This window comes from Dermacentor silvarum, chromosome 10 (genome assembly GCF_013339745.2).
Source record: "Dermacentor silvarum isolate Dsil-2018 chromosome 10, BIME_Dsil_1.4, whole genome shotgun sequence".
Lineage (NCBI taxonomy): Eukaryota > Metazoa > Arthropoda > Arachnida > Ixodida > Ixodidae > Dermacentor > Dermacentor silvarum.
The window spans coordinates 28,082,635-28,110,596 of NC_051163.1; the positions used below are offsets into that span (position 1 = coordinate 28,082,635).

A 27,962-nucleotide genomic window follows, 5' to 3' on the forward strand; every position below is an offset into this window, starting at 1 on the left:
CTAGTGGTGGATGATGGAAACAAGAACCGATAAAGGAAAGCAAAGTGCTACGACATTCGGGCTTGGGAACATCACGTAATCTGAAGCAGCTGATAAGTTTAGCAAAACAGTGGGATCGATGCAATCAGCAGAGCTGGTTTTCAGAAATACCGTACTTCTGAAAAGGTAGGTACGCATTTCCGAGATCGGCAAGTGGGGCGTGCCATTCTGCGATGTATTTAGGCGTGCTACGTCGCATCTAGTTCATCGTGACTTTAAGACCAAGGTCAGGAAGCCATTCAATATCGCCGACGAAACCCTACCCACCATTATTGCTGCGCGCTTAGCAGCTGGCTGTCGATAACGCGTAGGTTTCGGATTGCGGTTCGTCGTTCGAAGTCAGACTAGCCATCTTCTCCGTCTCGGGGCGCTTGAGACACCCGCGTAGTTGCGCGAGGACATGCAGGATTCCGCGAAACGCGTACATGCGGTGCAAATCGCAAGCAAAAGCGCGAAAAAAAAAAAATGCGCTCGTAACGGAACAAAGAAGTCACGTGAGGTGTTTGTTTACATGCACCAGCTGATCGGAGAGCTACGGGCAACACTGAGTGAGGCTGGGCGGGGCTTCGCTCCTTCTCCCACAGAGAAAGGCAGGAGGGACCCTCGCAACTTCATCGTTTTGTTAACGCGCGTATCTGTTTCTTTCGAAGTTGACGTTGTCGCCAGGTTGGCAGCTCTCGAAAATTCCGAGCCGGGGGATAAATCGGGCACGTCATATGCGTCAGAGTGACGCTTAAACCTGCGCGTGGAAGCCAGGCAAGGACTCAAGGACCCTTTCGCTTCTTCGTGTTTAGCTTTCTCTCCCCCTAAAGAAAAAAAGACGGGTATGTTCACGTGACGTCTACGTCACGTGTGGTGTTGCAGCAGAGCAGTCCAGCCAGCCAGCACCAGCCAGCAGTTCGCCATTGTGAGCCGAAGCATTGAGCAGCAGCACTCGACAAGCGCTGGTAACCGCGCGAGTCCGCAGGCGGTTTTTCTATCGCAGCTTCCTGCCGTGAGGTAAGACAAGAAGATGTCTTCTCCAAGCGCTGGGAAGAGGCGTATGGATACCGACGTCATTAAACTGTATCCTTTCCTTGCTGCTGAAATGCGTGTACAGCGAATGGGATAAAAAAGCGATACCCAGCGCGTTTCACGCCCTGAAGCGTTGGTTTGCTTGGTCGCGTTTCGCTGTGCTCGATGTTGGATTGGGTTGGGGAGGAGAGCCGATGTGTGCGTGTTTGGCACCCAGTGCGTGGCTTGTTTGAGGACCGACACAGCGCGCAAGCCCCGACTGACGATGCGAGACTGCAACTACACGCTCGATATATGTCGTAGGTGAGTCTCGTCGTTACGGGCACAGGCTGCTGCGACCACCGTATTGTTGCTTCGCTAGGCATGTTCCTCAGCTGGGTCTAATCAGGTTTGAGGGCCCTCTGGTGTGATCGGAGTCTCTTTGTTGTTGCTGCCCACTGTCCGCTGTGGTACCAATTGCTACGCGCTCTTGATTGCCTCACGCTGCGTGTGTGTGTTAACCGTTTGAAAAGTACCCAACCAAAAGTGTGGCCCGTGACCTCCAGGTGATTTGAGCAACCCTTTCGACCACGCAGGCCCCGACGCGCTGCCTGTTTCCAGGCGCTCGTTCGCGGCTGCTGGTGTTGCGCTTGTGTATTCGTGTTTTGTTCTTGGGCCTCCTGGGTAAGGTGAGGGGGGTCTAGCTGACGATGGTTTTATGACTGTCCAAACGCAACATCTGGACGCGAGTTCTCGCTCGCTCATTTAGTCGACGCTTATTTTCGCGTTACGTTGCGACGAGCGGAGGAAGTGACGGGAAATTCTCTCAGCCAAGAATATATATATATTCCTGGTTCTTTCGCTGTTCTCTGATCAGCTGCTGCGGCAAAAGCACACACCCCGTTGCGAGCGTGCGTTTCTGACCTCCTTTTTGTAATCGACCTCTTCTTTCACTGGTTACAGGTTGTTGCAGCCTTCCGCGTTGCTTGTGACTTCCCCTCTTTTTCTTTTTCTTGGGTGTTCCGGAGACCAGGTTACGGAGGCAGGTTTTTACCTTGGTCATGACATCCGAACGCGCGGCCGACCGTTCGCGTCCGCTGCAGCTGTTCGCTCGCACGCCTGCTTCGTAGCGCGTGACGTTTTCTCGACGTGTAGTTGCCTCTGCAGTTCTTGGAGCCAGAGTGTCGCGCTGTTGGAGTAGCGGAAACATTTCCGTCTATCCGCACGCACTACTAATCGGTGTGTTCTGGCCGTTACCTGCCCCGAGGCGAAGCCAGCTCATTTGTATCGGACGCTGTGTTCAACGTCGGCTACGCGTTTTTATGTAGGTTTCGCTTCTCGTAATTCGCTCTTGTTTTTCCTGCCTGGCCCAGTTGTTGGAGTCAGTGGTTTGGTCTATGCGTGTATACCCCTGCGTAGTAACCTGTGTGAAAAAGAAAAAAATCAATTGTTTTTTTTCCCCAGTCTACTTGCTTCGTAAAAACAGTTTTTGAAGAGTTTTCGTCGCGAATGCAAATTTCGCGAGGTTAATTAAGCTGCTCGCCTTCTGGGCATCAGCTTTAAGTATTTGCCCGAAGAATCGCATTTGGTAGCCAATTTTTTTTCCTGCCTCAGGCGATTGAGTCACGTTCGTCTGTGCGCCGTTTGTTTGTTCCTAACGTCCTCGCCCAGAGGAGGGAGAAAAAAAAAAAAAAAGGGAATACCGCAGTCTTCGAAAAGGCCGGCGGCGGCAGCCCGGACGACGTAGGCGTACAATCCCCTCGGCGATAAGAACGTAAAAACGGGCGAAACAGAAAGTGTCCGTCACATCTGGCGGTGCACCAAGAGGCGCAATTGCGAACAACTTTGCGTCGTAGCACGCGTTCCGCAACGGCCACCTACGGTTTCCTAGGCGCGTGGTTTGGCTGCTATCCCCGTCTCGCTAGTTAGCCTGGCTTTAAACTGGCAAACCTTTATTAGATTGTAGCTTTGTCTCGATTCCACTCTTAGTGTAGATATGTCGTCATCCGATGTGTAACCAGCGCCTCATGCAACTTTTGCCAAGATTCTAGCCGAGCTTGAGGTTATCGTACGCAAATATACATTTGGTTGTTTGTATTTTGATGTCTAAAATTGAAATAAAAGCAGTACATTTCTTAATAGCTTAGTGTTGGCCATTTTAGTTTGCACCAGCTAGTGTGCCCATCAGGTTCCCTTGCCACCCAAGCAGCTGCTTGCACTCTTGGAAATATCCTTATCCCATATCTGTTCTTATCTTTGTTCAGGACAGCTGTTGTGGTCTTGCTGATAAATGCGTTTGCAGTAGCCTGTCAGGCCACAGAACAACACTCATTTGCTTGCACATAACCTTGCATGAGTTTTTTGCTCTTATTCTGTGAAATATTGTCAACATACGAGACACACCATATAAAACATACACACCTCTTTTGCCCAGCCTTTAACCTTTAATGCTGCTTAGCAGCAAGCCTGTTTTCATATCTTCGAAGTCCCCGGGGGTTAGTTCCCGAAGTTGTGAATTACACTGTGCACCCTGAATGTGTTATGCACTTTGCAGGTGGAATCCACTGCACCGTGTGCACTTGCACCAAGTTTGTGCAAGGTTTGTGAAGGCAGTGTAGAGTTCACATGATGCACTAAGAGGAGGCTGACACTGTTGTTTAGCTTATGGCTGAAAGGCTGAAGGTCAGATTGATCAAATGTATAATCCTCTTTATAAGCCAAGTGCACAAGAAATCAGCACACGGACAAAAACGCTTAATTTCTCTCCAGATCTTTTATGTTACAGGGCATCAGCTGCTATGTTAGCCGAAAATTTTATTTCTTGCAGCACTTCCATGAAGCTATACAATGGTGAAGATGTAAGCAACTCGAGGATTAAGCCTCAACTGTAGTGCATAAATTCAAACTGAGGAAGAATGTGCCTCATAATGGACTTAAATTTTCGAGCTGTTCCTGGTAAATGAACATTGTTTCCTGCATTCGTGGGCCAGCTTTGTGCAGCATACACTTTCTGCTTCTGTGTTCGTTGGCTGTGTGGGATGTTTTTCTGTCGACTTGACTGCTCAACTGCTTGGCATGTTCACTGCTGAAAACATTCACATAAAAACTAAACACCATGACGAAGGCACTGGGCTACTTTATTGCACCCGCTCCTGTAGCTTGGTGACCACCTTGGATGAAATGGGCTGTTTGGTTTCTCTGAAGCATCGCAAAAACTACAACTTGGTATTGATTTTACTGGGGTACAAATGATGGCACACCACTTCTCAACTAACGCATTTGTACCTTTGAAAATGTTGGTTGTTATATGCAAATTTTCAAGTAACTGTCAGAAATGCTTGCTTTTTGCCGCATGCACTGATACTGTGGTGACGGTGCACTGTTCCTAATATGCTAGCGATAAAGGCACCCTAGCCAACAGCTAAACACATTGTCATGCAAGTATTTAATGTAGGTGCACCTGTATCAACATACTGTGAAGTTCAGATCATTAACAGTCATGAAAGTAAAACTTACTGACACTTGTACTACTAGAAGCTCACTGGTGCCCTTATTTCGAATACTGTCAAACCTTATTGTAATGAGTTATAGTATGGCACAAAAATGCCTTAGTTTTATCTGTTATTCGTTGCATGCCAATATCGACAAAAAACATTTGATTTACTTAATTTTATCCATGTTCATTGTATTGAAGTGTGACTGCATTTAGCTTCAGAAGTGAAGACTGCTCTTGGGAAGTGCATTTTTAAAGATTGTGCTCCCAGTTGCAGCTTGTATGCTTTCTCAATCAGTATACCATCACTGGCCTGTAATATAGCACTGTTTGAGTACCTTGACTTGAAGCCCAGCATTGAAAGCAAGCACGAAGTCACCATTCTCGGAGGGCTGAATGAATTCTGCGTCAAGTTCTACGGTCCCAAAGCGAGTGAGTTGAACATGCATTCTTTCACTCTATTTCATTTGCAATGTCTCATTTTTTGCCGCAACTGAGGCGGAACTGCCAATGATTGCTATTTGTTTCTGTATTCTATTCATTGATGTACCAGTTGGAAGCTGTTGGTTGTATGAAATATTCCTGTTGAGAGTGTACAGGAAACAGTTTGGGCATGCAACATAGTGCGCTTCCATAATACATTCCACTTCTCTTAATCCAACGTTAATTAACCTGCCTTTGGTATTATTTTGAACCTTTTCAAAAGTCACAGAAGTTACTCATATTTTGTAATCACTTTGATTCATTTGACGTTGGATGATCCAAAAATCAATTCTGAATGTCTCTCCCACTAGCATCGAGTTTAGCGGGGCTAGACTTTATTCGGACCAGGGGTGTGGGGCTTACATAATGCTAGTGTCTTGGTTGCCCTGTGTTCAGAAGTTTGTGAAGGTCCTATAACATAAGCCACATTGCCTGCAATTGATTAAGCTTTGCGTGTGCTGTATTTCTGCAGCTCCAGACTTCAGTTCTTGCATTTACCCAAGTTCTTCTTCTTGCTTGATTCACTTACAGCAGCTGCTGTAGCTGAGTGGCTGTGGCATTGTGCGGAGTTCGAGGTTGCATGATCGATCCTGGCCGCAGCGGCTGCATTTTGATGGGGGCGAAATTAAAAAATGCTCATGCGCGCTTTAAAAAACCTCAGGTGGTCAAAATTAATCTGGAGTCCCCCACTATGGCTTGCTGTGTAAGATTGTGAGTCTGTCGCACAAAAAAAAAAAAAGGAAATATTTGCTTTTTGTCTCTGTAACTGTTGTTGACATGAGTCAGTCCAGCAGAGTATGTCTCATTCAAAAAGGCCGTCTTGAGTTATTTTTCTGTTTCCACAAATGGGGCATGACCCCTTCCCACAGTTTAGGACAAGATGCTGCGGAAATAGTTTCAAGAGGGGTCTTGACACAGCTCAGTAGCTTGTATAGACCGTTTGAATGAGAGTCGCCTGAGCGGGGCATTGCCATAATAATCTCATGAGCTGATGAGAGCACCTGCTCAAAAGCGCTAGGGACAGTGGTAGCATATGTGCTTTATTGACACGCAGCCATCCAAAGATGAGTTTTTGCATTTTCGTGGGAAGTTCTCTGAAGGGGCTGCAAATTTGTGTGGTTTCACACAACAGGAAAGGTACTGACATCTGCTTAATGTCGAGCTAGTCAAGTCTGCATTCACTCCCTGTATTCTGTTTGGGAAACACCGCTGTAACAAACAAGTTCTCTTTGATCATCGGAACAAAGATCATTTCTACCAGAATAGTTTGTTTAGAGCTGGTTTCTAGCCCAGCTGACCTAAAGTACCACTATTCAGCATAAAAGATTTTATCGCATGTATGTGTGCGTATATTGCTTCTCATTTTACGGAACCGAGAAGCTTGTATATATAGTGAATTGCCAGTTGGGGGATGGTCATGTTGCAATGCTTTAACTGCAAACAGTGAATAGGCTGAACCTGTCCGTCCATTCACAAGTATTTCAAACGATTCTCATTAAACATTTTTAAACATTGCGCAGTGGTGTGGGGAACTGAAACAGCACTTATGACTTTAATCTGAGCACTCTATTACTCCAAGCCCGTATTCTACTGCGATCGACCATCATAAGCTAGTAAATGTGCATTTCTGTCCCTCGCTGTGAGTGAATCCTCCAGGTTGTGATAATGACACAGGAGGGAAATGGCATCAGCATGGTGGTTGTGAGGCCAGAGACGAGAATTAAAAAAAAAAAAAATTATGTAGATCCAACAGATACCCTGGAATTATGCCAGCTTTAGTAAAGCATTAAACGGTATTTAACTAAATGCAGTGTGTACAATTGTTTACTTTCATCCTATGCAACATGTAATGTCCATGCAATGTTTACAACTTCAATGTCAACATGTAATGTCATGCACTGCAATGGTTACAACTTCAGTCTTGTGCAATTTTTATGTTCACTACACCGCTTGCAAGCTATGCTGAAATTAAAGCACCAAATCGGGCAGATGCACAATATCAGATGTCTATACAGTGATGTCACAAGCGTGAAGATGGTCTACGATGCTTGTGAAGGTAAGAATAACACACATATGTAGCTACATATACCATTTGCGTCACAGTGGCACACACCCGTTCCACAGCATTGACCATGAATGGGCGTACACCCAGTGGTACATGTTGAATGGCTAAGTCAAAGAAAGCCAAGTAAATGAAAGAATCAATTGAGTATAATTAATGCGCTATTTTATTAAGAGGTCAGTGTGCTGTAGAGATATTTATGAAGCTTGGAATGACAGAAAACTGAGCTAGTTGGTAGGGATTCGTGTTTCAAAAAAGCCAGGTATGCAGACATGGACACACGAAAAGAGAAACAGACAATACAAATGGCATTTGTGGTGTCCAGTAATGTTCAGGTGATAATGAAAAAAAAAAAAAATTATTACGAGGAGCAGAAGTGCGCTTACTGGCACTACTTTGTCGGTAGCAGACAAAATGAGTGCGTTTGTTTGTAATGGGATTCGGCACACATATAACATTCATATATGTAGTCAGAAATATATCTGCTTAGATACCGCAGCTAAACTTGGGATGGTTGGCAAAGAAAGCTTCGGGTAAAAGAAAATCGCAGTTCCGCCCGAAAGGCAAAGCATCGATTGTGATAGCAATTTAGTAGACAGCCATACGAAGTAAGGATAGTAGTTTTATCGGCTGTATAAACTTGTAAACATTCGCTTAATAGCTAAATTAACAAGCTAAGTGTCAGCGCGCGCATGGCAAACATTAACACATCACACTCGATGACCGCGGACACTTGCAGTCAAAACGCTGGCGTGAGAAAGCTGCGGCGGCGGCAGCAGCGAGCGAAGTGACCTTCGTACTGTCTATCGCGTTAACGAAAACTGAGCGGCGAGAGCACGGCACACGCCACGAGCCGTTGGCGCACCTAGACTGTGCCCCCAAAGCAGATCGCTTTTATGATAAAGCCTGCTCGACCGCACCATAAGCAGTTGCCGCCGAAGTACACCCCCCCCTTCCAGTGCCGTACGCGTGGCGGAAGGCGACAAGACGGTGTGCTTCCTCCCCGCTATTCTCCCTTGCGCGCGCGAGATTGAGCTGCGATCGTCGGCTCACCCTCGCACGCTTTCACTTGCACATACAGTATACGGCGCGTGGCGACAGTGTTATCGCCCTTGGGCTTTATACGGAACATCATGGCGATGGCAAAAATGTGCCTGGAGTGTCCATATAATTGCTGTCACAATAAAGGCTGTGTGCTGGCTCTTGCTACGAGTGTAGTATGCCTCCATGGTACGGGAGGACTCCCCATTGGACAAGAAGACCAAGAGCCGTAGCGAGGGCCTTCGCATAACTGTTCACGGTAATCGAACTAAGGGAATCAAGAATCGCTGGAGACTGACAAGCTTTCTTTAGTTCTAGTGGGCTGCGAAGTTGCAGACTTCTTACCGTTGCCTTGCATGTACTGCCTTGCAGCACCTTATGAGGGAGGCATCTGGAAAGTCAGGGTTGACCTACCTGAGAAGTACCCTTTCAAGTCGCCATCAATAGGTGAGCTTGGCCTTCTTTTTACTGTAGGAAGTTGCCCATTTCTAATATCTAGTGGGCATTTCTTACAGCGAAAGGAATAGGTGTCTCTTTGTAGCATTCCCGCTACAGCCGGATGGATGGAAATCATGCCTTATGTGAAACTTCATTTACCTTGTAGATTTTTACAGAACTTATTGGAATAAAAAAAAAGAAAGAAAGCGTGGACAGATGTTGCAGTCCAGCCAGTGTACTGTCCTTTCCTGAACAGAGCTTGCAGCACGTCACCATGTTGCTAAGTACTGTTACGCTTAACTTTACGCTGAGTTTACTAGAGGGAAATCTGTTGCCTTCATTCAACCATCGTGGGAACGATCACAGGTTGTGCATGAATTTCTCCTATTGGGCATTGTTTCATTGACAATGTTTGCTGTTCTTTGTGGCTAAGTTATGCTTTTTCTTTGCAGTGTTTCTTTAAAGCAGTCTAGTGTTCAGCATTCAGTTAACCCAGCACACTTGCACTAAGGCTGTGGTGTTTTGCTGCCAAGTGCAGGGTTGTGGGTTTGAATCCCAGCCTCTACTGCTGCATTCTGATAATGAAATGGAAGATTTGCTGGTAAACTGCATCTTAGCCACACTTTAAAAGAACCCAGGTGACCATGATTAATACGGAGCCCTCCCCATTAGGCCATTTTGCATATCTTGCTTTGGGATGTTCATTCCCATCGCTCAATCAGCATTCGCAGTTATTTTGAGTTTCATGCCAGCCACTTTTTTAGTGCCAGGTATAGGCAGGGAATAAAAGTTTTCTTGGAGCATGATGATGATGGCATAGCCGTTCTGTTTGGGCGACCGCATAAATAGCCAAAAGAAGCCAACACTGATATGACGTCTGTGCTCTTAGCATTCACCATAGCAATGGGGAACACATGAACGCATTATTCATGGGCTCAACGTTGCCAGCTTGTTTGCATGCTTCCTCTACGCTTGAATCTACTTGGAATTAAAGAAATTGACCCATGTCAGTTAATCTTGTGGTGCATCGGCATTCATGCCATTTGTTGATGCGCTGTAGATGTTCTTACCACTCCTTCAGCAATCTCATTGGCATTTTGCTCAACTTCTGCAAGAAAGCTCGGAATACTAGGAACATCGGTGTTATTGCCGATTTTGTTTCTGTTGCGAATTGGTAACTGTAATGCTTATCCATTGTTCGCACGCTTTTCTTTTTCTCACCAGGGTTCATGAACAAGATTTATCACCCAAACATCGATGAAGTGTAAGTGCCTTCATATTTGCCCATTTTGTGAACACGGACTGTTAGAGTGACAAAATGGGGCATGCAGTTGCAAACATGTGAGACCGGTGATGCTATGCAGCTTGTATTATCATGGTTCAGTGCATGGCATGGCATCTTTTCTTGACTTGAGAAAGGTTGCATTTGTGTGGAAGTTAATTAGTGCACCTTTCAATGACAGTGTGCACGCATGTTTGTACTTGACTGTGCAGGTCCTATTATAAGTAAAAGTTGATGGCTCAGTAAGTTTTCAAAACTTGCTACGTCAAGTCACTGGCTGCTTTAGAATACAATGTAGTCGGTCTTTATTGACGAAAAGTTGACTAGGCCCAGTCAAAATCCATGACGTCGCAACAGCGTGGTGTGGTAACTTCAGTGTGGCAGTGCCACCTATCTTTCGTGTTTGCTTCTTTCCTGGCTTATGAAGCCTCCTCACACTTTGAGTGGCTTTTTTGGATGTTGTAGAACGCTAATTTACTAATACTGCTCAAGCTATTTTTCTCTTTAGTGTCCCTTTAAACTCAGTCAGTCAGTCTATTATAGTATGTAATCTTAACGTTTGTGTCGCTTGCATCTGTTCTTGTTCCCGCCTGTAGGTCTGGCACTGTGTGCTTGGACGTCATCAACCAAGCATGGACGGCACTTTATGGTGAGCGATAGCAATGACTAGGCATTTCCACTAGGCACTGAATCTCTGCACTACATTCTGAACAGCACACAGAAAACGGCAGGAAGTTGGAAAGCACCTTATTTTCACAAGATTCCCAAAAGTTTCAAGCATCTAAAAAATGGGTTTCATGATAACAAGACTGTGCCGCTAGTGTGGGCACCACAAGTCAAGACTACGCTTGACTTGTGGTGCTGTTTGCCAGTCCATTAGATGATTGTGTTGATAACCCTGATAACCACACTCCGCTTGAAAAAATGGATATCGGCCCCAAATGTGAACAAGCACTGAAAAATTCAAGGGCAAGTGCAAAGGATACATTTCAATTCAGAATGGAGTGTAAACTATTTTTGGCAGCTGTGACCAAGAAAATACTGGAACGAAGTCCCTTTAAATCATCAATGGTTAGAAACCTGGCATCTCTAGACCCCCGGCTCATGTCCTCGAAGTCGGATCAGTGCCTTGTGGGCCTAAGGAAGGTGTTGGGCGTCTTGACCATGGCAGGAAGACTGAGTGACTGCCAACGGGAAGGTGTAATGGCAGAATACGCTGAGCTACTGCAAGAGGTAAAGCACGAGCTTCGCCTATTGAAGATGAGCCTTAGCAGGCTGGATGAGTTTTTTAATGACCTCCTGAGCTTCAATCCCTCCTACAAAGAGCTGTGGAAAGCAGTCAGGCTCTTGCTTGTTTTGAGCCATGGGCAAGCAATTGTCGAACGGGGGTTCAGCGTCAACCGCCAGATCTCCGTAGAGAATCTGAAAGGTTTGTCATACATTTCACAGCATATCATATGTGACGCGTTGGACAGGGCAGGTGGAATTTTGAATGTTCCTATAACAAAAGAACTCGGAATAGCTGTGTCCGCAGCGAGGCAGCATAACGGTGCACACTTGGAATCAAAGAAGAAACGGTACCAGGAAAACTCAAAGCAGACAAAAAGGCACACAATCACGGAAGAAGTTGAAGGGTTGCAGACAAAGAAAAAGAAGCTTGAGCATTTGTTGCCGATTTAACGGCCTCTGCAGATGGATATGCAGAAAAGGCTGAGAGAACTGGTGACATCACGTACGTGGTGAAATCAAACAGCTTGAGAAAGACCGCAGAAGCGAAGGCTGAAGAACTCGGCAGCATTAAGATGCAACTAGAAAAAAAAACTGAAAGACCTGCCCTGAGCTTCAGGATTTCATCTATTCGAATGAAACTGTACGTGCACTAAGTGAAATCACTTTCCTTTGTTCTGTCCAATAAAATGTAACATTTGTGAACTACCGTAATAAATAGTTAAATTTATTGAAAGGTCCTTGAATTTTTTGTGGAAACCTGTACGAACCTTGTCGTATTTGCCTGTACAAACAAGGAATTTAGGCAACCTCAGCAGCTGATTTGTTGCTTTATGTTAAGTGCACATAGCTTTGCCACTACAGCCCTGCGCAGCTGCCACTGAGCCGCAGTCAGTGCTAGGGATGCACTTGACTAATAAAAGTTTTTCTTCAATGAATGTGCTCAGCCTGCTCCATTGAGAGTCGTATGGTGTGCAATCTTTAAAATGGCCTATATAATGGAGGATTGTGGAAGTTCCAAGCACTTCCTTGAGATATACTGGTGGGCAAGTTGGTTAATCGTAATGTACTATGGCAGTGCACTTCGGTACAAGGACATAACACAGTGTACAAACACGAGTGCTGTGCTGCAGCTTTCAGTTTATTGCTGGATAACCATACATGAATATACGTTCCAATGCATGCGTGGACCACGATGGATGCGTTAGAATGTATATTTACGTATGGTCATCCAACAATAAGCCGATACTTGCAGTACAGTGCTCGTGTTTATTCACTGTGTTACGTCCTTGTATCGAAGTGCACTGCCATATTACACCAAGCACTTCATTATAATAACGTCTGTTTTTGTGAGTCTTTCATCAGCATCTTTGAACCTAAGCTGACTTCGTAGATCTTAGTGTTGACTTAGATTCATTATCATATTTCGTCTTTAATGGTGGTAGCTGAAAATATGTGCAACAGATGTCCCAAAGAAGCACATACTTTGCTTTTGTTGTCCAGGTTTGTGTGCACTGTACAGTACTTCACAAATGTGTGTGCGCGTGCGTGCATATTGTTACACTAGCCAAAGGCAGCAAGGATCTGTAAAGTGGAGAAGAAATGCATATGTTATTTGAAACGCGAGCTTAAAGGCATACTGACATGTCATTTCCAACTTAGTTTTCTTGCGTTAAGTGGATGTCCAATCCATCTAAACCCTAGAAGAAATACTGAAAGAGTTCAGAGCATCCTGGGAAATTAATTTATTTAGGAAAACCTTACAGGCCTTTCAGAAGGCGTTGATTAAGGGGGACTATGGTTACATAAATGCAGAGCAAGCAGTATTCAAAACACCAAAAAAAGGCATCGGCGTAACGAAAGCACAATAGAAGGCACCATAAAAACAGTGAATACAAAAATTCAATTAGAAAACTAAAAACAGCAGCAAAATACATGTGGAATGATACACTAAACATCACATGGTCATTGTATTTACAACCACTAGGGAAAACATATCAGCTAGTGAAACCCTGCAATGCAAAGTGCATAAAAAGGAAAGAACACAGCACATAACAATAAACTGTCATCAATAGGCTTCAGGTGCACAGATTATGAAAAATGTGTGAACTCAAACGAGATTTGTTCAGAAAAATAGATAATGAACATAAGACATGCATGGAATTTATGTACTTAAATCAATGAAGATGCTTGATAAGGATATAGACAGCTACAGGAGAAAAATAATGGCGCAAGAAAAAAATGAAGACACAGAAGGACGAGAGGGCTCGGACGGCGAAGTGTTTGACCAGTTGACTGCGAAATTTGTAGTGGTTGGATTGGGAAGCAGTGTTATCTGGGAGGGCATTCCATAGGTTGATAGCACGAGGCAGAGCTGAAAAATTGACTCGTACAGTAGACGTCCATTCATTTGACTCCAGTTAATTCGATCCTGACCGAAGGTCCCGGCCGACACCCATACATTATATGGGACCATACATTGGTCATTCAAACTAAAATTAGCATTCACTGGACAATTCAAACTTGAGCAATCAGCACGCATGCACCTGACCCACATGGTGAACCCAATACGACCCCTTTAATACCAGCATTTGTCTCGGCAGGGCTTGGGGAACAGTGAATGCGTTGAAAACACGTCTCCTGTCAAAAATGCCTATTTTCGTCCCGCCCTAGGAAGATTTCCAAGCAGTAATGGTAGCTCACAATCTCTGATTACGGTATTTCCCCGATCTAACGTGTGCCTTTTGTTTTCCAATGAAATTCGGTTGAAAATTGCTTGTGCGGTGCAATCGGATATGAAACCAGAACCGCGTTCGCGGCATTCGTATGCATTACCGCATAACATGGCTGTATTGCATGCGAAGCTGACTTTAAATAAAGAACCGTGCAGCAAAGGTAACGTTGGTAAACTGGCAGCCATTCTAAGAAATCTGGTTCGCGTTAGATTTCAGCTTTGTTTAGGAGCTTTAATGTCATTCCTACGTTGAATTTCTACTTTTGACTCGTGGAAAGTAGGCACACATTTGATTTGGGGGCATGTTACTCGGGCAAATACTGGCAAATGAATCGGCGGCGTGTTGTAGCGTTTTTTTCTTCATCTTGCTTAATTCAACCCGCAAAATAATTCAATTAATTTCGTCGGTCCCATGGGAGTCGAATTAACGAAAGTCAGCTCTACGTATTCCTGTGAGCCAGTCTTTTTCGATTCACAGGAGGCATATGTGTTGCGATGTCGCATTACACTGGCTCACTCCATTTTTTGCGATCGCTGCAGCACTCGTATTTCTTGATGTGCAATGTAGTCCTACTTAGCCTAATTGCTGTGCAAGTTTTGCTCTGGGTCACGTTTCAGACTCCAGGTCTGGCATTTCGAGGCCAACTTTAGCATCAAATTAATGTCTTGAGGGCATTTCTAAAGCTTCATACTTGTAATTTTTTGCACGTGAGAAGCACGCAGCTGAGTTTATACAGAAAGTTCAAAAATATGGGTCCGCTCTTCCTCAAACCATCTGTTATGTGCAGACCTGTCCAACATCTTCGAGTCGTTCCTGCCGCAGCTGTTGACCTACCCCAACCCCATCGACCCTCTGAATGGCGATGCAGCAGCCATGTACCTGCACAAACCAGAGGAGTACAAGAAGAAAGTTCAAGGTGAATATGTACACAACCCTATCTACCAGTCCCATCCAAGATGCCAAGTAGACCTAATATTTTGGGACTTAAGGAAAGCATTCGACGTAGTCCCACATAAGTTAATTTGTAAACTAGAACAGACTGGACTTCCAGATTTTCTTCTATGCTGGATCTCTTCATATCTAAGAGATAGAAATCGGCATGTAGAAATTAATCAACAATCGCACTATTCCGGTAACATATGGGTTTTGCAGGGTAGTGTTCTGGGGGCCCTTGCTCTTTCTGATATTTCCTAATGATATTGTGAACGTAATAGATCATCCTGTAAAAAAATCATGTATTTGCAGATGACTGCATACTTTGTAATCAGATAAAAACGATCGAAGGTCAGCTGGTTCTAAACTCTGGCCATAAACAACATTCGCTCACGGAGTAAAACATAGGGAATGGAACTGAATTCGGAGATGTTTGGTAGTTTATGTAACAAAAAAAGAAAGCTTCTCTTAATTTCTTCTACTCCATTGGTTGTGAACCACTAACTGAATTGACAGAATACAAGTATCTTGGCGTCACGATAACAAATACCTTGAGTTGGAATACCCATATCAGTAACACATGCCCATCCGTTTTTCAAAAACTATGCTTAATCCTTCACAAGCTTAAAAAAGCTCCGCTTATGTAAAACAGTTAGCTTATGCATCCTTGATAATGTCAAAACTTGAATATGACTTGTCATTTGAAACCCATTTGCTACAACTAACATCAATGCATTGAAAAGAATTCGGAGGAGAGCTGGTCATTTCATTTTCTTAATGTACAGCCACAATGATTCTGTCTCAGAATTAATCCAGTCTAACAGTTTTAAGATCCTACAGTCGATTAGGAAATTTTTATGCCTGAAGTTTTTATGCTTACTGTTCAAACACAAGCTCATCCTCGACCCTTCCTTCTATGTAGCTCCATTAATAACCTGATGAACCCGTCATACTCATCCTTTGGCCTTAACTCCATACTTTGCCAGATTCAAGTTTCAACTTTTCCATCTTTCCCCAAACAATTGCTGAAGGAAGGAGCTTCCTCACGCAAGCCTTCTCTCTATAAACCTTATCTGTTGTATAGTTCTGTATAGAATTTTTTTTTCTTTTTCTTTGGTTGCTGTGAAATGTCGCAAGAGTATCTGAAACATTGTATTATGCATTTCTTCCACATTTTGAACTGTTGTTGTTATAATATTGAACTGTTATTGTGCACGCGTTGTGCTCTGCTTGTCTTGCCTCTCCTGCTGGGGCGTTCTTGCCTGCAGTATTCAGTAAATAAATAAAATAACATACAAATTACCTGCCGTGGTAGCCCAGTGGTTATGGTGCTGCACTGCTGAGCTTTAGGTCGTGGGTTTGATCCTGGACGGTGGCGTTTGCATTTCAACGGGGACAAAATAAAGAAATGCTTGTGTACTTGAATTTAGGTGCACGTTAATGAATCCCCAGGGGGTGAAAATTAATCCGGCGTCCCTCACTACAGCGTGACTCATAATAATGTGGTTTTGGCACGTAAAAGCCCAGAATTTATTTCCGTGCATTGCACGCTCTGACCTGCAATGGTCGACACTTTGCACTGAGGGACATATTTAGAATGTCGCTTTACCCACACAATGACACATTTCAGAACATGTTATGTGGAATTAGTGCCGAGGTTGATTGGTACATCTAAGGAAACTTGAGACGTTACAGCACCGAGAAATTCTGGCGAAGCTGTCCGTTGTAATTGCATGCACTCTGGACTTGTCAGCTTTGCAGCAGTACAGCTGTGTTATTCAGTGAAGCATACCTAATTTATTGCAGTGAAGCGTATCAAGAACGGAAGAGGGACATAGTACACGTTTCTTAATTATACTGGTGCACACGCACCTTCTCTGGTCAAAGTACGAGCACCTAGATGCCCAATAAGCATACCGGCAGCCATTCGTAGCTGTTTCCGACGTTGCCGTGGCTGATTTGAACCCTCGTTTCACCCGCCATGTGCGCCTCGTGTAGGAGACCTTTAACGGACCCTAGTGCGCTTTACTAATTACACGCCTGCGCACTCGCATTGCACTGAGAAGCGAAGAAAAATCCTCCATGTTTTGGAAAAGCTAGCGAAAAGGAAGGTGGTAAGATGGAAAATCTCAGAATCGCGATGTTTAAAACCAGCAAAAGAACAGGGATTTTTCTAAAACTCTGAAGGACTGTAAACTTATCGCACGTCTTGGTGCTCGTACTGTGGCCTGAGACAGTGCGTGTGCAAATTAAGGAACACTTGCTATGTCCCGCAGCAGTAGCCACTTTTCCCTCTGCTTGGTATGCTTCACCGCATAGCGCGACCGTATTGCGGCGTGGCTAACTTTAAAGGCAAATACTGCCAAGTGAATCAACGGCGTGTTTCGACCCACCGGATAATTCGTCCAGTTTCGTGGGTTCCGTTAGGATCAAATTAACAGAATACCTCTGTACTGTCGATCCAAGATATATTGAAGTCGAAAGGGATTGCGAAATAGCTCGATACCGTTAAAGGGCCCCTAAACCACCTCAGCTATTAGAGAGTTTTAGAATAGGGGCCCCAAAGAAATAGCGTCGACACCACAGCGCATGTGCGAGACGCAAACTGCGTTTGGGTTTTGCGTTGGGCACGCTATTTCACCGATTTACCGGGAGCCCCAAAAGCTGCCCCAAAAGCTTTGCGTCAACAAACATGGCGGCACCCATCGAAGCTAGAGTGTACTAGAATAGAGTACTAGAATTCTAGTACACTGTAGAAGCGATGGCTCGAACCGAGTACCAAATGGCTCGATTCGTGGTAACGCGTGAAGTTCGTAAGCTAGAAGTGACTGCAGTTATCGCTTTCTCTCAACTAACGTTTGTAATGAAGATTGATTCATTAGACGCCGCTGATTCCGAATTCGATTGTCGATTTCTTGGCTCGTAGGCCTAATCTGGATTATCTTGGCTCGTAAAGGCACGTGAAGTTGGTTACTCAAAATTAAGCGCAACAAATCGCTTGCGAATAATGTCTCAATTGTAATTAAACTGCAAAACCACGGAAGCCAAAATTAATCTTGTTATCATAAAATGGTATAGTTTATATTAATATTTATAATAGTTTTTCTTTGACACCGTGATGGCGTTGCAAGCGCAAGAAGCTATTCGCAACCCAAAGCCCTATTCTAAAACTCTTCACTCCTGCATGCATGCCCCAACGCTAACACCCGCAAAGCTCTTTGGGGCCCCAAAATTTTGGGGCCCCTATTCTAAAACTCTCTATTTTTTGAACATTTGAAGTAAACACGCTCATCGAGTTCAAAATGCCGTCACGATCAACTATGCCAAACGCTGCAGCGCTACGCGCCGCGGGCGCTCCACAAAATAAAAAAAACTGCCGTCCTCCTCTCCTGGCCTTTCCGGTATCCCCAGCAGTCGTCACAATGTCAGCAGGGTGAATCTGGTGATGTCAGCGGCGATGATGATGCCCTTTGGTCGAACAAGAACCTACGACTTCCGGTTTGTCTGCTAGCAGGTACGCGCGCTCCCTGCTCTTCCTCGTCATGTTGCTCGCTTGTGCGCCCTTGCGAATCGGTAATTACAGCCCGCAACGCAAGTGCCAAATCACTCGCATTCCAACACAGTCATGCTTAGCGGTCTGATTAGCTGCCCAAACTGAGTGCGACAGTGTTGGCCTTTCCAGATTTGTGCGCAACACAGGGTCTATAGCGGTACGCTTCGCATAACACGGGCCGGCACTGCAGCAACAGCAGATAGCCGAGAAGCGTTGAAGCGCACGTTACCGACACGGTAACTCACTGCACGTCATTTGCCATTCGTGGGCTGCTGTTCGACAGCGGTTTTGCTCGCGAACGGCGAGATTTCCTTGCCGTACGTAGAGAGGATGAGACCGGGACTCATTTGTGTAGCAGCCTCACGGCCACTAATCGCTCAACGGTGCCGGTATCGACGCTAGGCCTTTCCGGTTGCTTTCAAACCTAAAGCGGACGGCGCTTCGAAATGAATTACCGACGCTCACAAGCCGCAATATTTTCTTATCGTTGTTATCCCTCTTCACGATAATTGTACACAAAGAAAAAAATTACACCGATATTAGTGGCACCGTCGGCTGCGATGCGAGCACAGCCGAGCCGGTCGTCTCCTGTCGGTAGCCATGCACTGCAGCTGAGCTGCAGCCGATGTTTTCATTGCCGGTGGCGGAGGCGCGCATCTTTGCGGTCGTCGATTGGCCCGTTGATCATGCAGCGGGCGGGGTGCCGGCCGAACTGCCGTCTACTTTGGACACCTCTCGCGCGGCAGACGTTCTACGGCACTGAAGGCCGGTTTGCCGTCGGTATGTGTGCCGCTAGTGTGGGCTTGCCTTAACCGGAAGTAGGCAGTGTTTTGAGAAGCGCATTGACGATGACGTATGTCACGTGACATTTCGAGAAGCACTCAGCGAGGAGGGGAGACCAGCCGACGAGGAGAGTAGCGAAGGAAAGAGCGAAACGAGCGAGGGCTGTTTTTCGATCATCAAGCGCGTGTAACTGCACTACTACGGCACCATTTCGAAAAATTCTCACGGCTACGTGTTCGTTGTAGACTCGTGCACAACTGCAACACCACAACTAAATTTTGACCTCTGGGTGGTTTAGGGGCCCTTTAACGTCCAATTTTTCGGACTACCTAGGGGCCGCAAAAACGTAGGAAAACAATCGGGCAGTCCGAAAAATTGAATGCATGCCTTTTACTGCCACCAAGGGCTCAAATTGCCACGGGCATGTCTGAAATAGCTATTATACCATAACCGGTATTGGGTGCAACGTCTCGTGCTTTCTGAGTTTCCAAGACATTGGCGAGGATTACAAAGGTGGAGTCCACAGCCAAATCTAGCAGCGGCGAATTATTTCAATGAAAAACGCGGCACCAAATGCCAAATTATCAGGCATGTCCGAAAAATCGGGCATCCGGAAAATTGGTCGTTGACGTATATCAATAATTCGAAATGAGAAGTTTTTCGTGCCACTTTGCCAACCACTTTGCCACTTTGACAACATCAATTTTTTTTTTGTCCCAATGACTTCGTTACGACTGGTTAGCTGTATATGCCTCTCTGAAGCTTATTTTAAGACTCCGCATGTCTTGAAGAGTTCCCAAAGATCGTGAAAAGCGCCAACTTGCTGATTTTCTTCTCCAAGTCCATGTCAGATGCACAAAAGTTTGCTTACTTGTTGCATGCGAATGTCACAAATCACTCACACTGCCAAGTGGTCTTTGATTATACTGATCTGATCGCAACACTAATTATAACCCTAAATGCCTGTTTTGCCTGGACGTGAAACCGAGCTATGCCTTGTGCGCGTCAAGTGCTTGCGCGTCTTTATTCAGGATAAGGCAAAATTGGAAGCAAACCAGCCTGTATGGATCTGTGCCAGCCCACCATTAGCGCCCTTGCTTGTACTGCTAAACCAGCTGTGCACGTGTCTTTCCATTTAAGTACGCCATTTAAATGGCTGATTGTCATATGTTGGCAAAGAGTCAACCAGGCAGACTTTTGTGTCAGGTGATGGTTTTGGTACTGGCATTCTTTTTAGAACCAGTTGCCCTTGCTTCTACTTCACGCATGCCACCTGGTGTTTGACGCCTCATGGTTCTTTCATTCGCAACCCTTCCCCATCGGCATCTGTGTCTGTGAACACTGCACAGACTCTGTCAGATTCAGAAGTAACTTTCAGCTGGCGAAACATCTGAGTTCATTCGCACTCCTATGTAACCCTGTGAAGACGAACTAAGTGCATTCAGTGCCAGGGTGCGTACAGGTCCTTGAAATCCTTGAAAACCCTTGAAATTGAAAAGTGCATTTTCAAGGCCCTTGAAAGTCCTGGAATTTTTTTCCTTCCTTGAAAATCGTGGAATTTCGTGAGCAATGCACTCTGATAACAACATTGCGACCTCCTTTCTGTGGTAGATCGGCGTGGAACTCCCCATTTCGGAAACAATACGCCGGCGCGAGCGCACATGGTTCCGTTTTGCAGAACTGCACGTAAAAAATAAAAGGCTTCACCGCGTCAAACCGCGAACGGAGCGAGAGACCCGTGCCGCGCTTCGGTGCTGGTTCAGCTGGGAGGGTTTATACGCTGCTTTCCTCACCCTATCTATCGTTCGTTTCACTCCTCACCCGTCGGTCTGGCTTGTGCCACTTTCACTCTTGCGCGCGAGGTGAAGCTATTGAAGCTAAAGAGAGCTATAGTGGAGAGCAACTTTACCACTGATGCTCAGTGCCTTTGGGTGGAGGTTTGTTATAATATTATTTATTATACTCTAAGTGCAATAGCATTACCGTATTTTCTGTTCTGTAATTCTCACCTTTGTATAAGACGAACCCCCTCAAAACGACAGTTTTTCTGAAAAAATAAACAAAACGCGTATAAGTCGCACGGGTGCACAAGACGCACCTGTTCTTTCGGTAAGCGATTTAAAAAAAGTTACAGTGACGTTTCGCTCTTTTGAACGCGGGTCACGCGTAAGCGTATGGGTGCCATATATTTCCACTCCAGGCGCATTTCTGCCATCGTGGTTGCTGCAATGCTCCGTATAAAGTCCAAGGGCGATAACATCCTCCCCGCGCGCCGTATGCTGTATTATGTGCAAGTGAAAGCGTGTGACGGTGAGCCGAATTGCGCACAAGGGAGGAAAGCGGGAAGGCAGCCCGGGAGGGAGGAGGGGGGGGAGGGCTGCCTGTACTCTCGGAGCAACTGCGTAGTTTGCGCAGCGGCGCGTGCCTTATCTTGACAGCGATCTGCAGATGCGATGACTTCGCGGTCGGCCTACCGCCGCTTGCATTGCTTCACCATCGTTCTCGCACGGCGTTCAGGCCCGAACTTGATCACGAGAACCCGGCACCTCGATAGCGCGCACAGAACCCGTAGCAATTAAGTCAACCAGCGCGCCTCGCGTGACCATAACATTGGATTTGATTTTGACGGCAGTTTTTCCGCAAGAAAAAAAAAACGTACATAAGACGCACCGACGAAAAATTAAGAAAAAACCGCGTCACCAGAAAATGTGGTATGCTGAATGTTTTGGAAATGTTTGATGAACCAACCCAGCTAATGCTGCAGAACCTGAGCAGCTGTTGAGTGTTCGTTGTGTTAACTTTTAATATAGCGGACTTGAGAAATGATCAAGACAAGGCATGACAAAATGACAAGACAAGACATGACATAACAAAATTGCAATATACATCTATTTGTTATAATATAATGGATGTGTAGCAAGACTACACCGAATGGTTTGGAAATGAGCAGTAAACTTGCCCAGTTAATACTGGAGAAGTCAATACTGGAGAGTAGCTGTTGGGAGCATTCATTGTGTTTTGTGAACTTTTTTTGGCATCGTTGTGAACTTGCAAACTGATCAACGCTAGACATTATTAACGTCATTGTGATATACATTTGTTTCTTTTTATTTTAGTGCAATAACCCTATGCTGAATGTTTTGAATATTTTTGGTGAACTTTACCCAGGGGCTTATACCGGAGAAATCTTAGCCGCTGTTGTAAGCATTCATTTTGTGTTGTGATATTGAGAAGTTATCAAGGCTAGACATTTTTATTATAATTGTGATATACATTTATTTATTGTAAGTGCAATAAAACTAGTCATTTTTAGAAATGTTAGAGTAAAGAAATTCTACTTTGGATGCCACTTTGAGTCCTTGAAAAACCTGTGACAGGTCCTGGAAAGTCCTGGAATTATCCTTGAATTTTTGCCTTAGAAACTTGTACGAACCCTGAGTGCAGACTCGGTCAATAACTCTCGTAGATACGAGATTTTGTGTGACTCGGCACCGGATGCAGTCAGTGCATATGTGTGCCAGCATTTCTGGTGCTGTGGCAAGCTCGCTGTTTGCGCATTGCTCCAGGAACGCTGTTGGCCTCATACTTCGAGTTCGATGCAGAGACTTGCGAAAATTATAGTTGTTTCTAAAAGTGATCGCCCAAGAATACCGCCCCTGTGCGCTTGGTATCTGTGGCCAATGAAGTGCAAATGCCGATGACGCATCGCTTTAATTAGGAAAGCTCTTTAAAAAAATTACAGTCGGTAAAGGTAAATTCTGCACGTCTCGTTTTTTTTTTTTTTTGATCCGAAATGTAAGGGGCATGTTTTATTTCTTTTTAAAATAAATCGGCAGGATATTGCATTCAGGCTCATTTTTATTTTCTTACTTAAAACTGTGCAAATTAGGCGCGCGTTAGAACCGGGTAAATAAAGTGCTTTTCAAGGCTGCACATTTAGATCATTTAGTACAGTGATGGCTCATTTCCTTTCCACAACCCTGTCATGCTGACATGAATGTTCCGTTTCACGCGCAGAGTACGTCAAGAGGTTTGCCACGGAGGAGGCGTTGCGGGAGCAGGACAACGAGTCGTCGAGCAGCGAGAGTTCCATGAGTGATTTCTCGGACGACGAGACCAAAGACATGGAGCTGTAAGACTTCGTGCGTCTGTCTGCCCGACAAAATCCACGGACACACACACACACACACCACTCACACACAACAGAAAGCACAGAGGCCGGGAAAAGAACGAGACAAGACACGAGAGCTGCCATTGCCTTTTTCCTTTCTCTGTCACCTCTGCCACCGGAGCGCCATCTTCTCGCCTTCCCGACCACTCCCTCTCCTGGCCACTGCAAGTTCTCCGCATCTGATCGTCACCTCCACAACCACTACTGTCCTTTTCTCTTCTTGCACCTGCATAGTTTGCAAGAGAAGGACTCGGCCGCTACCATACAGGGAAGCAGCGCGTATTACGCTGAATTCAATCCTGTGGCCGCGTGAATTTTTTCTCCCCTACTTCTGTCTGGTTTCAACGCAACACAACGTGCCGATGCCACCGCCTCCCTGCCAGCGAGATGTGCCAAGACGGTGACCGTGTGGCGGGACTTTCTCTGCTCCCGGTGCAAGAAAAGTGTTGCGTCTCGTCGTCGTGTGTTTCTCGTGCGTGTGCCGCCTTGCTGTCGTCGTGGTGATCCCTGCACCCTCCTTGCTACTGGTTTCGTCGGGTGGTGAGAGAAGTGCCAGCTGAGCTGGGGATGTGCGTGTGTGTGTGTGTCGCGTCTCTCGCATGGACGCGCTCGTGTCTCACTCTCGCCCCCTCTGCATGCCTGTAGCTGTGGCAAGAGAACGTCCCGCTTCTCGATCGGTCACTTTTAACTTGTTCGTTTTTTTTTTTTTTTTTAATTCTCTCGCACTGTGTTCGCGCTTCTTTTAAGGGCCGCAGATTCGGTCGATCACTTTCGGGGAATATCTCGTTTGGCGTGCGCCGATTGGCTGGGCTGGCGGAAGTGAATGCGAGGAAAGGAGCGGTGGCACCTTTCATTAGCGCCATTCTCGCATCGCAGAGGTCCTGACTGCGTCGATAGGATACCTGTCACGCTTAATGTTGCGCAACGCAAAAGTTGGAAGTACCCCCGAAACGACCGGTTTGAGAATAGGGGTTCCCGCTGTTGTGCGTGCAGTCTGTAATGTTTTATTGACGAGCGTTCAGCAAGATTAGCTGTGCGGCAATTCGAGAAGGGGAGAGCTCGTTTTAGAGAAAGCTTTCTCTTTCAGTTCTGTTGCACTGATTGTTCTCTATAGTCTGGCGTCTTTGTGAGCACTTTTGTCTGATTCGTTTTCTTTCTTCGATACTGCGTCTCATTTTTCCCCTCAAACCATCAATTGACTGGTTTGCTTTCGAGCATGAAGGCAGTTCTATTAGCTGAGCGTGTTTGATGCTGAAAAGTTCAGTAACGTTGTGCTTCTCTTCGTCAGTTTTTCTTTCATTGCTGCACGAATATCTTGTCGTGTGAAGTTCTTCTCCATTGCTTACACTTTTAGTTGCGTGGCCCAGAGCCCTGGTTTTTATTCATTTGCACAGTGTGTAAATTGTTTTGTTTTTTTCGTCACTATGCTGTGCGCATGTTGTTAGCTGTTGGTCATGCAGGGTTTCGCACGGGCCAACTTCATTGTCAGCACTTGAGTAGAGCACAGCGTGTGTATTCGTTGGTAGTCGTATAATCAAAATGAATCGAGGAACGACTAGCTGTTCTCCAAGGCTTTTGTATAGCTATGGTGTCAGTTCGTTGCTTCCAATTTTTTTTGCTGTGCATTAAGAGATTGTATGTTCATTGCGGCAGATGATTTCGAATGCATGATTGTGCCTTTTTGTAGCAATTCTTTGATCTAGCATCACCTTGGTATTTCTTTAACCGAGAATGCGGTGTTCCACCCATTGCGTTTGCAACTGGTGGGCCAGACGGTTTTCTTTCGAATAGTTAGCTGTTTAGTCAGCGACTCTAAGCGTGATCTTGATACACAGTTCACAAACATCAGATTCGACCAAAGCGCATCATCAAGCGTGTCATGCTGTTTTACCATGGCTGGCGCACATTGTTAGCGCCTTGGTCTCCGCTCGTCTTTCCGCTGCGAGGAAAGAGGGAGGTGTTTCTGGGAAAACGGTTCATTCAAGCTCCATCATAGTCACGACCGTCCTGTCCGAACGGTCACATGTGCACGCATTCTTCAAATGCCTGACCAAACGAAATCGCGCTTCTCACCATTTGTGAATGTTCTTCATCCCGGTACTCGACACACTCGCCTGGGTGATTGATGGGCAGATAGAAAAGCGGCGTATCTGCAAACAAGAGTTTTGTGCGTGTTTCTTTTTTTTTTTTGTAACTTATTGCAAAACACATCACACAACTCATGCAATGGCTCTTCAATAAGGAACGGGAGAACATACAGCATGTGCTGTAGTTATTGTTTCATTACCACGACGCATGACACTGAGTTCATTGCAAAACCGGGCACTTTGTGGGGATGGGGAACACCTTTGTGAAAGCTCTAGGGAGGATGATTGACGATGTTTTTTCTTTGTGCTCGATAGCGTCAAACAAAACAAACTGTGATAACTTCACTAAGAGTGCCCACTTGCAGGGAAGGGATTGCAGAGCGTGCCCTTTTTTTTTTTTTTTTTAATTTCCTTTTACTGTCGCAAGCTGTTGGGAGTCGAGCCGAATTGTTGTCGTTTCTTGCGTATTGCGCAAAAGTTGGACATTGGTACTCAGAGTCGCTGCGTATCGGTACTTTCGTTTTTTGCTCGACTGGTGTGACGTGTCTCTTAACAGTGCAATCTCGGAGCAGCCAGTGGAAGTGTGCATGTGGCGGATGCGTTGCCAGATTTATCCTCATGGCAGCTGTTGGCGGACTAGCCGTAAAGAAGGTGTTTGCGTTTTAAGCATCCGATTTCTCGCATGTGTTTTCGAGTAAGAAGCTGGGGAAAGTTCTGGACAAGCAAATTTTCTATCTGCAAGAAACAGAGCCGACATCCCTAAACACAAGCTCTAAACATGATGCTGCCTGTAGCATGCATTAGTGTCAGCAGTATCCTAATGCATGCTTTCACGATTGAGATGCACAGGACACGTTTACATAATATTTTTGGTGTAATGTGGCTCGCTACTGGTGAATTTACGTTGCACCTCACAATAACCGTGCTTTTGTCCTCGCCGAAATTATTTGCGTAATTGTCAACTACATATAACCGATGCTCCGTATTGACATATGTTACTGCTATGATACGGCTTGCGCAATTTAAAATGTACGTACTAAAGACGAGTGATGCCTTGTCGAAAGTGCGTTCCATGTGGTTGCCTCTTTACACAGGAGCTTGGGAGGGGGGAACCCATTGATATTGCCGTTTCAGCGAACGACTTTTTTTTTAGAACGATCGTTCTACGCACACTGGCGTTGTGCAAACGCAAATTTGCACATTTCCACTGGCTGACAGCAGGCATCTCGAAGGCAACAACTAAACAAGTCTTTCTGACGCACAGTTTGCCACGGAGGCGTGTTGGAAGCTGTCAGCATGCTTTTGAAAGGCAGCAATTGTTTCGTCCTTGCTTCCATGTTGCAAGCTTGCGCTTGGAGGCCATGTATGTAGGATTGGTGCACCAGTGTCGCGTGGCAAAGCTGCCACTGTTGCAGTTTTTTTTTTCCTGCCATTACCCGCCTTGTTTCCGGAGATTTCCTTCGGCAGTTTGCAGCAGTCAGTTTGTGAAAAAGTAGTTTGATTTGGACCGGTCCCGCAGCACTTGTACAATGCCATTTTGGACCGGTTTCGGCGACAGTTTGCTTTTGTTTTTCTTTGTCTGGCAGGGGCCGTGCTTCTTGAGTAGTATTGCCAGTGTGAACGTATGCATCTTAAACCATTGCTTGTCTCAATCACTATAGTCTTTTTTTTTTTTGAGTATGGAGACACCATAGTTCTATATGAATTTATAAATAAAGCTATATCCATCTTTTTTGCAATGTCTTGCGTGTGCTTCTCTGAATATTTTTTTTCCTTTTTTTCCATATAATTGTTTGAGCAGTTTGTGCAATGACTTGTATATTACTGCTCATGTTTCAGATGGAGATTGAAATTTTTGTTACACAGTTATAACGTTATAATATAACGAAATATATAATGTTATAACGAAATTTCATTATATGTAGTAAAATGTGACCTTTTGTGCAAATAATTACAGTTGTTAAAGAATTTTACTTGCATTTTTCTTTTTTTTTACTTACATTTCTGAATTGCCAAACAATTAGGAACAAATTTCAATTACAAAATAATGATTTTGTTGAATTTGAGAATCGGCGACCAAACATGCCATTTCGTGGTTGTCAACATTTTCAAATCGGCGGTACAAAGTGAAGCCTGTGACGCTTCCATATCCACTTCGGTGCTGTGGCCAATAGTGTTGCCTGCAGTCAACGCTATCATTAAGAACGCAGGCAGAGGGGAGCGAATGCTTTGTCTGCTTCTCGCCTCAACAAGTCTTTAAAACTCCAGATTACGCGACGTCAAGTCGTGGCCATTTGGACTCGCCTAGACTTTGCGCCAGCCGCAGGTCACCTCCAAGACTGGGCGGAGTGCATGGGCCGCATACGAGCTCAGCTGCTTGGACAGATGGAAAGAAAACACGCCCCCCTCAGTTTCTGCCCAAGCGCTGCCACCCTTTTTGGCTCAACGTCACACGCTTCCCCTCGCACCCACAACGTGCATGGTGCGATACGATCTTATCGCACTTAGACTTTTTACTGAACACGATGGTGAGAGGGTCTTGCTACTACCGTAATGTTGCTGTGCTTCCTGTGACCTGTCTCTGTCACGCGGCACACAAATTGAGAGGTGCATGTATTCGCAAGCAGCCGCATGTAATGCAA

The 27,962-nt window shown here is 45.3% G+C and overlaps 1 protein-coding gene across 1 annotated transcript; it reads left to right on the forward strand.

Annotated features, from left to right (window-relative positions):
• The first annotated feature begins 691 nt into the window (after window positions 1-691).
• Window positions 692-27,059, forward strand: LOC119466242 (ubiquitin-conjugating enzyme E2 H). Its single transcript, XM_037726726.2, has 7 exons — window positions 692-1,104; window positions 4,881-4,957; window positions 8,484-8,558; window positions 9,774-9,813; window positions 10,428-10,480; window positions 14,581-14,709; window positions 23,080-27,059. The coding sequence occupies exons 1-7, from the start codon at window positions 1,052-1,054 to the stop codon at window positions 23,196-23,198; spliced, it is 546 nt and encodes a 181-aa protein (XP_037582654.1). The 5' UTR covers window positions 692-1,051; the 3' UTR covers window positions 23,199-27,059.
• Window positions 27,060-27,962: the final 903 nt, after the last annotated feature.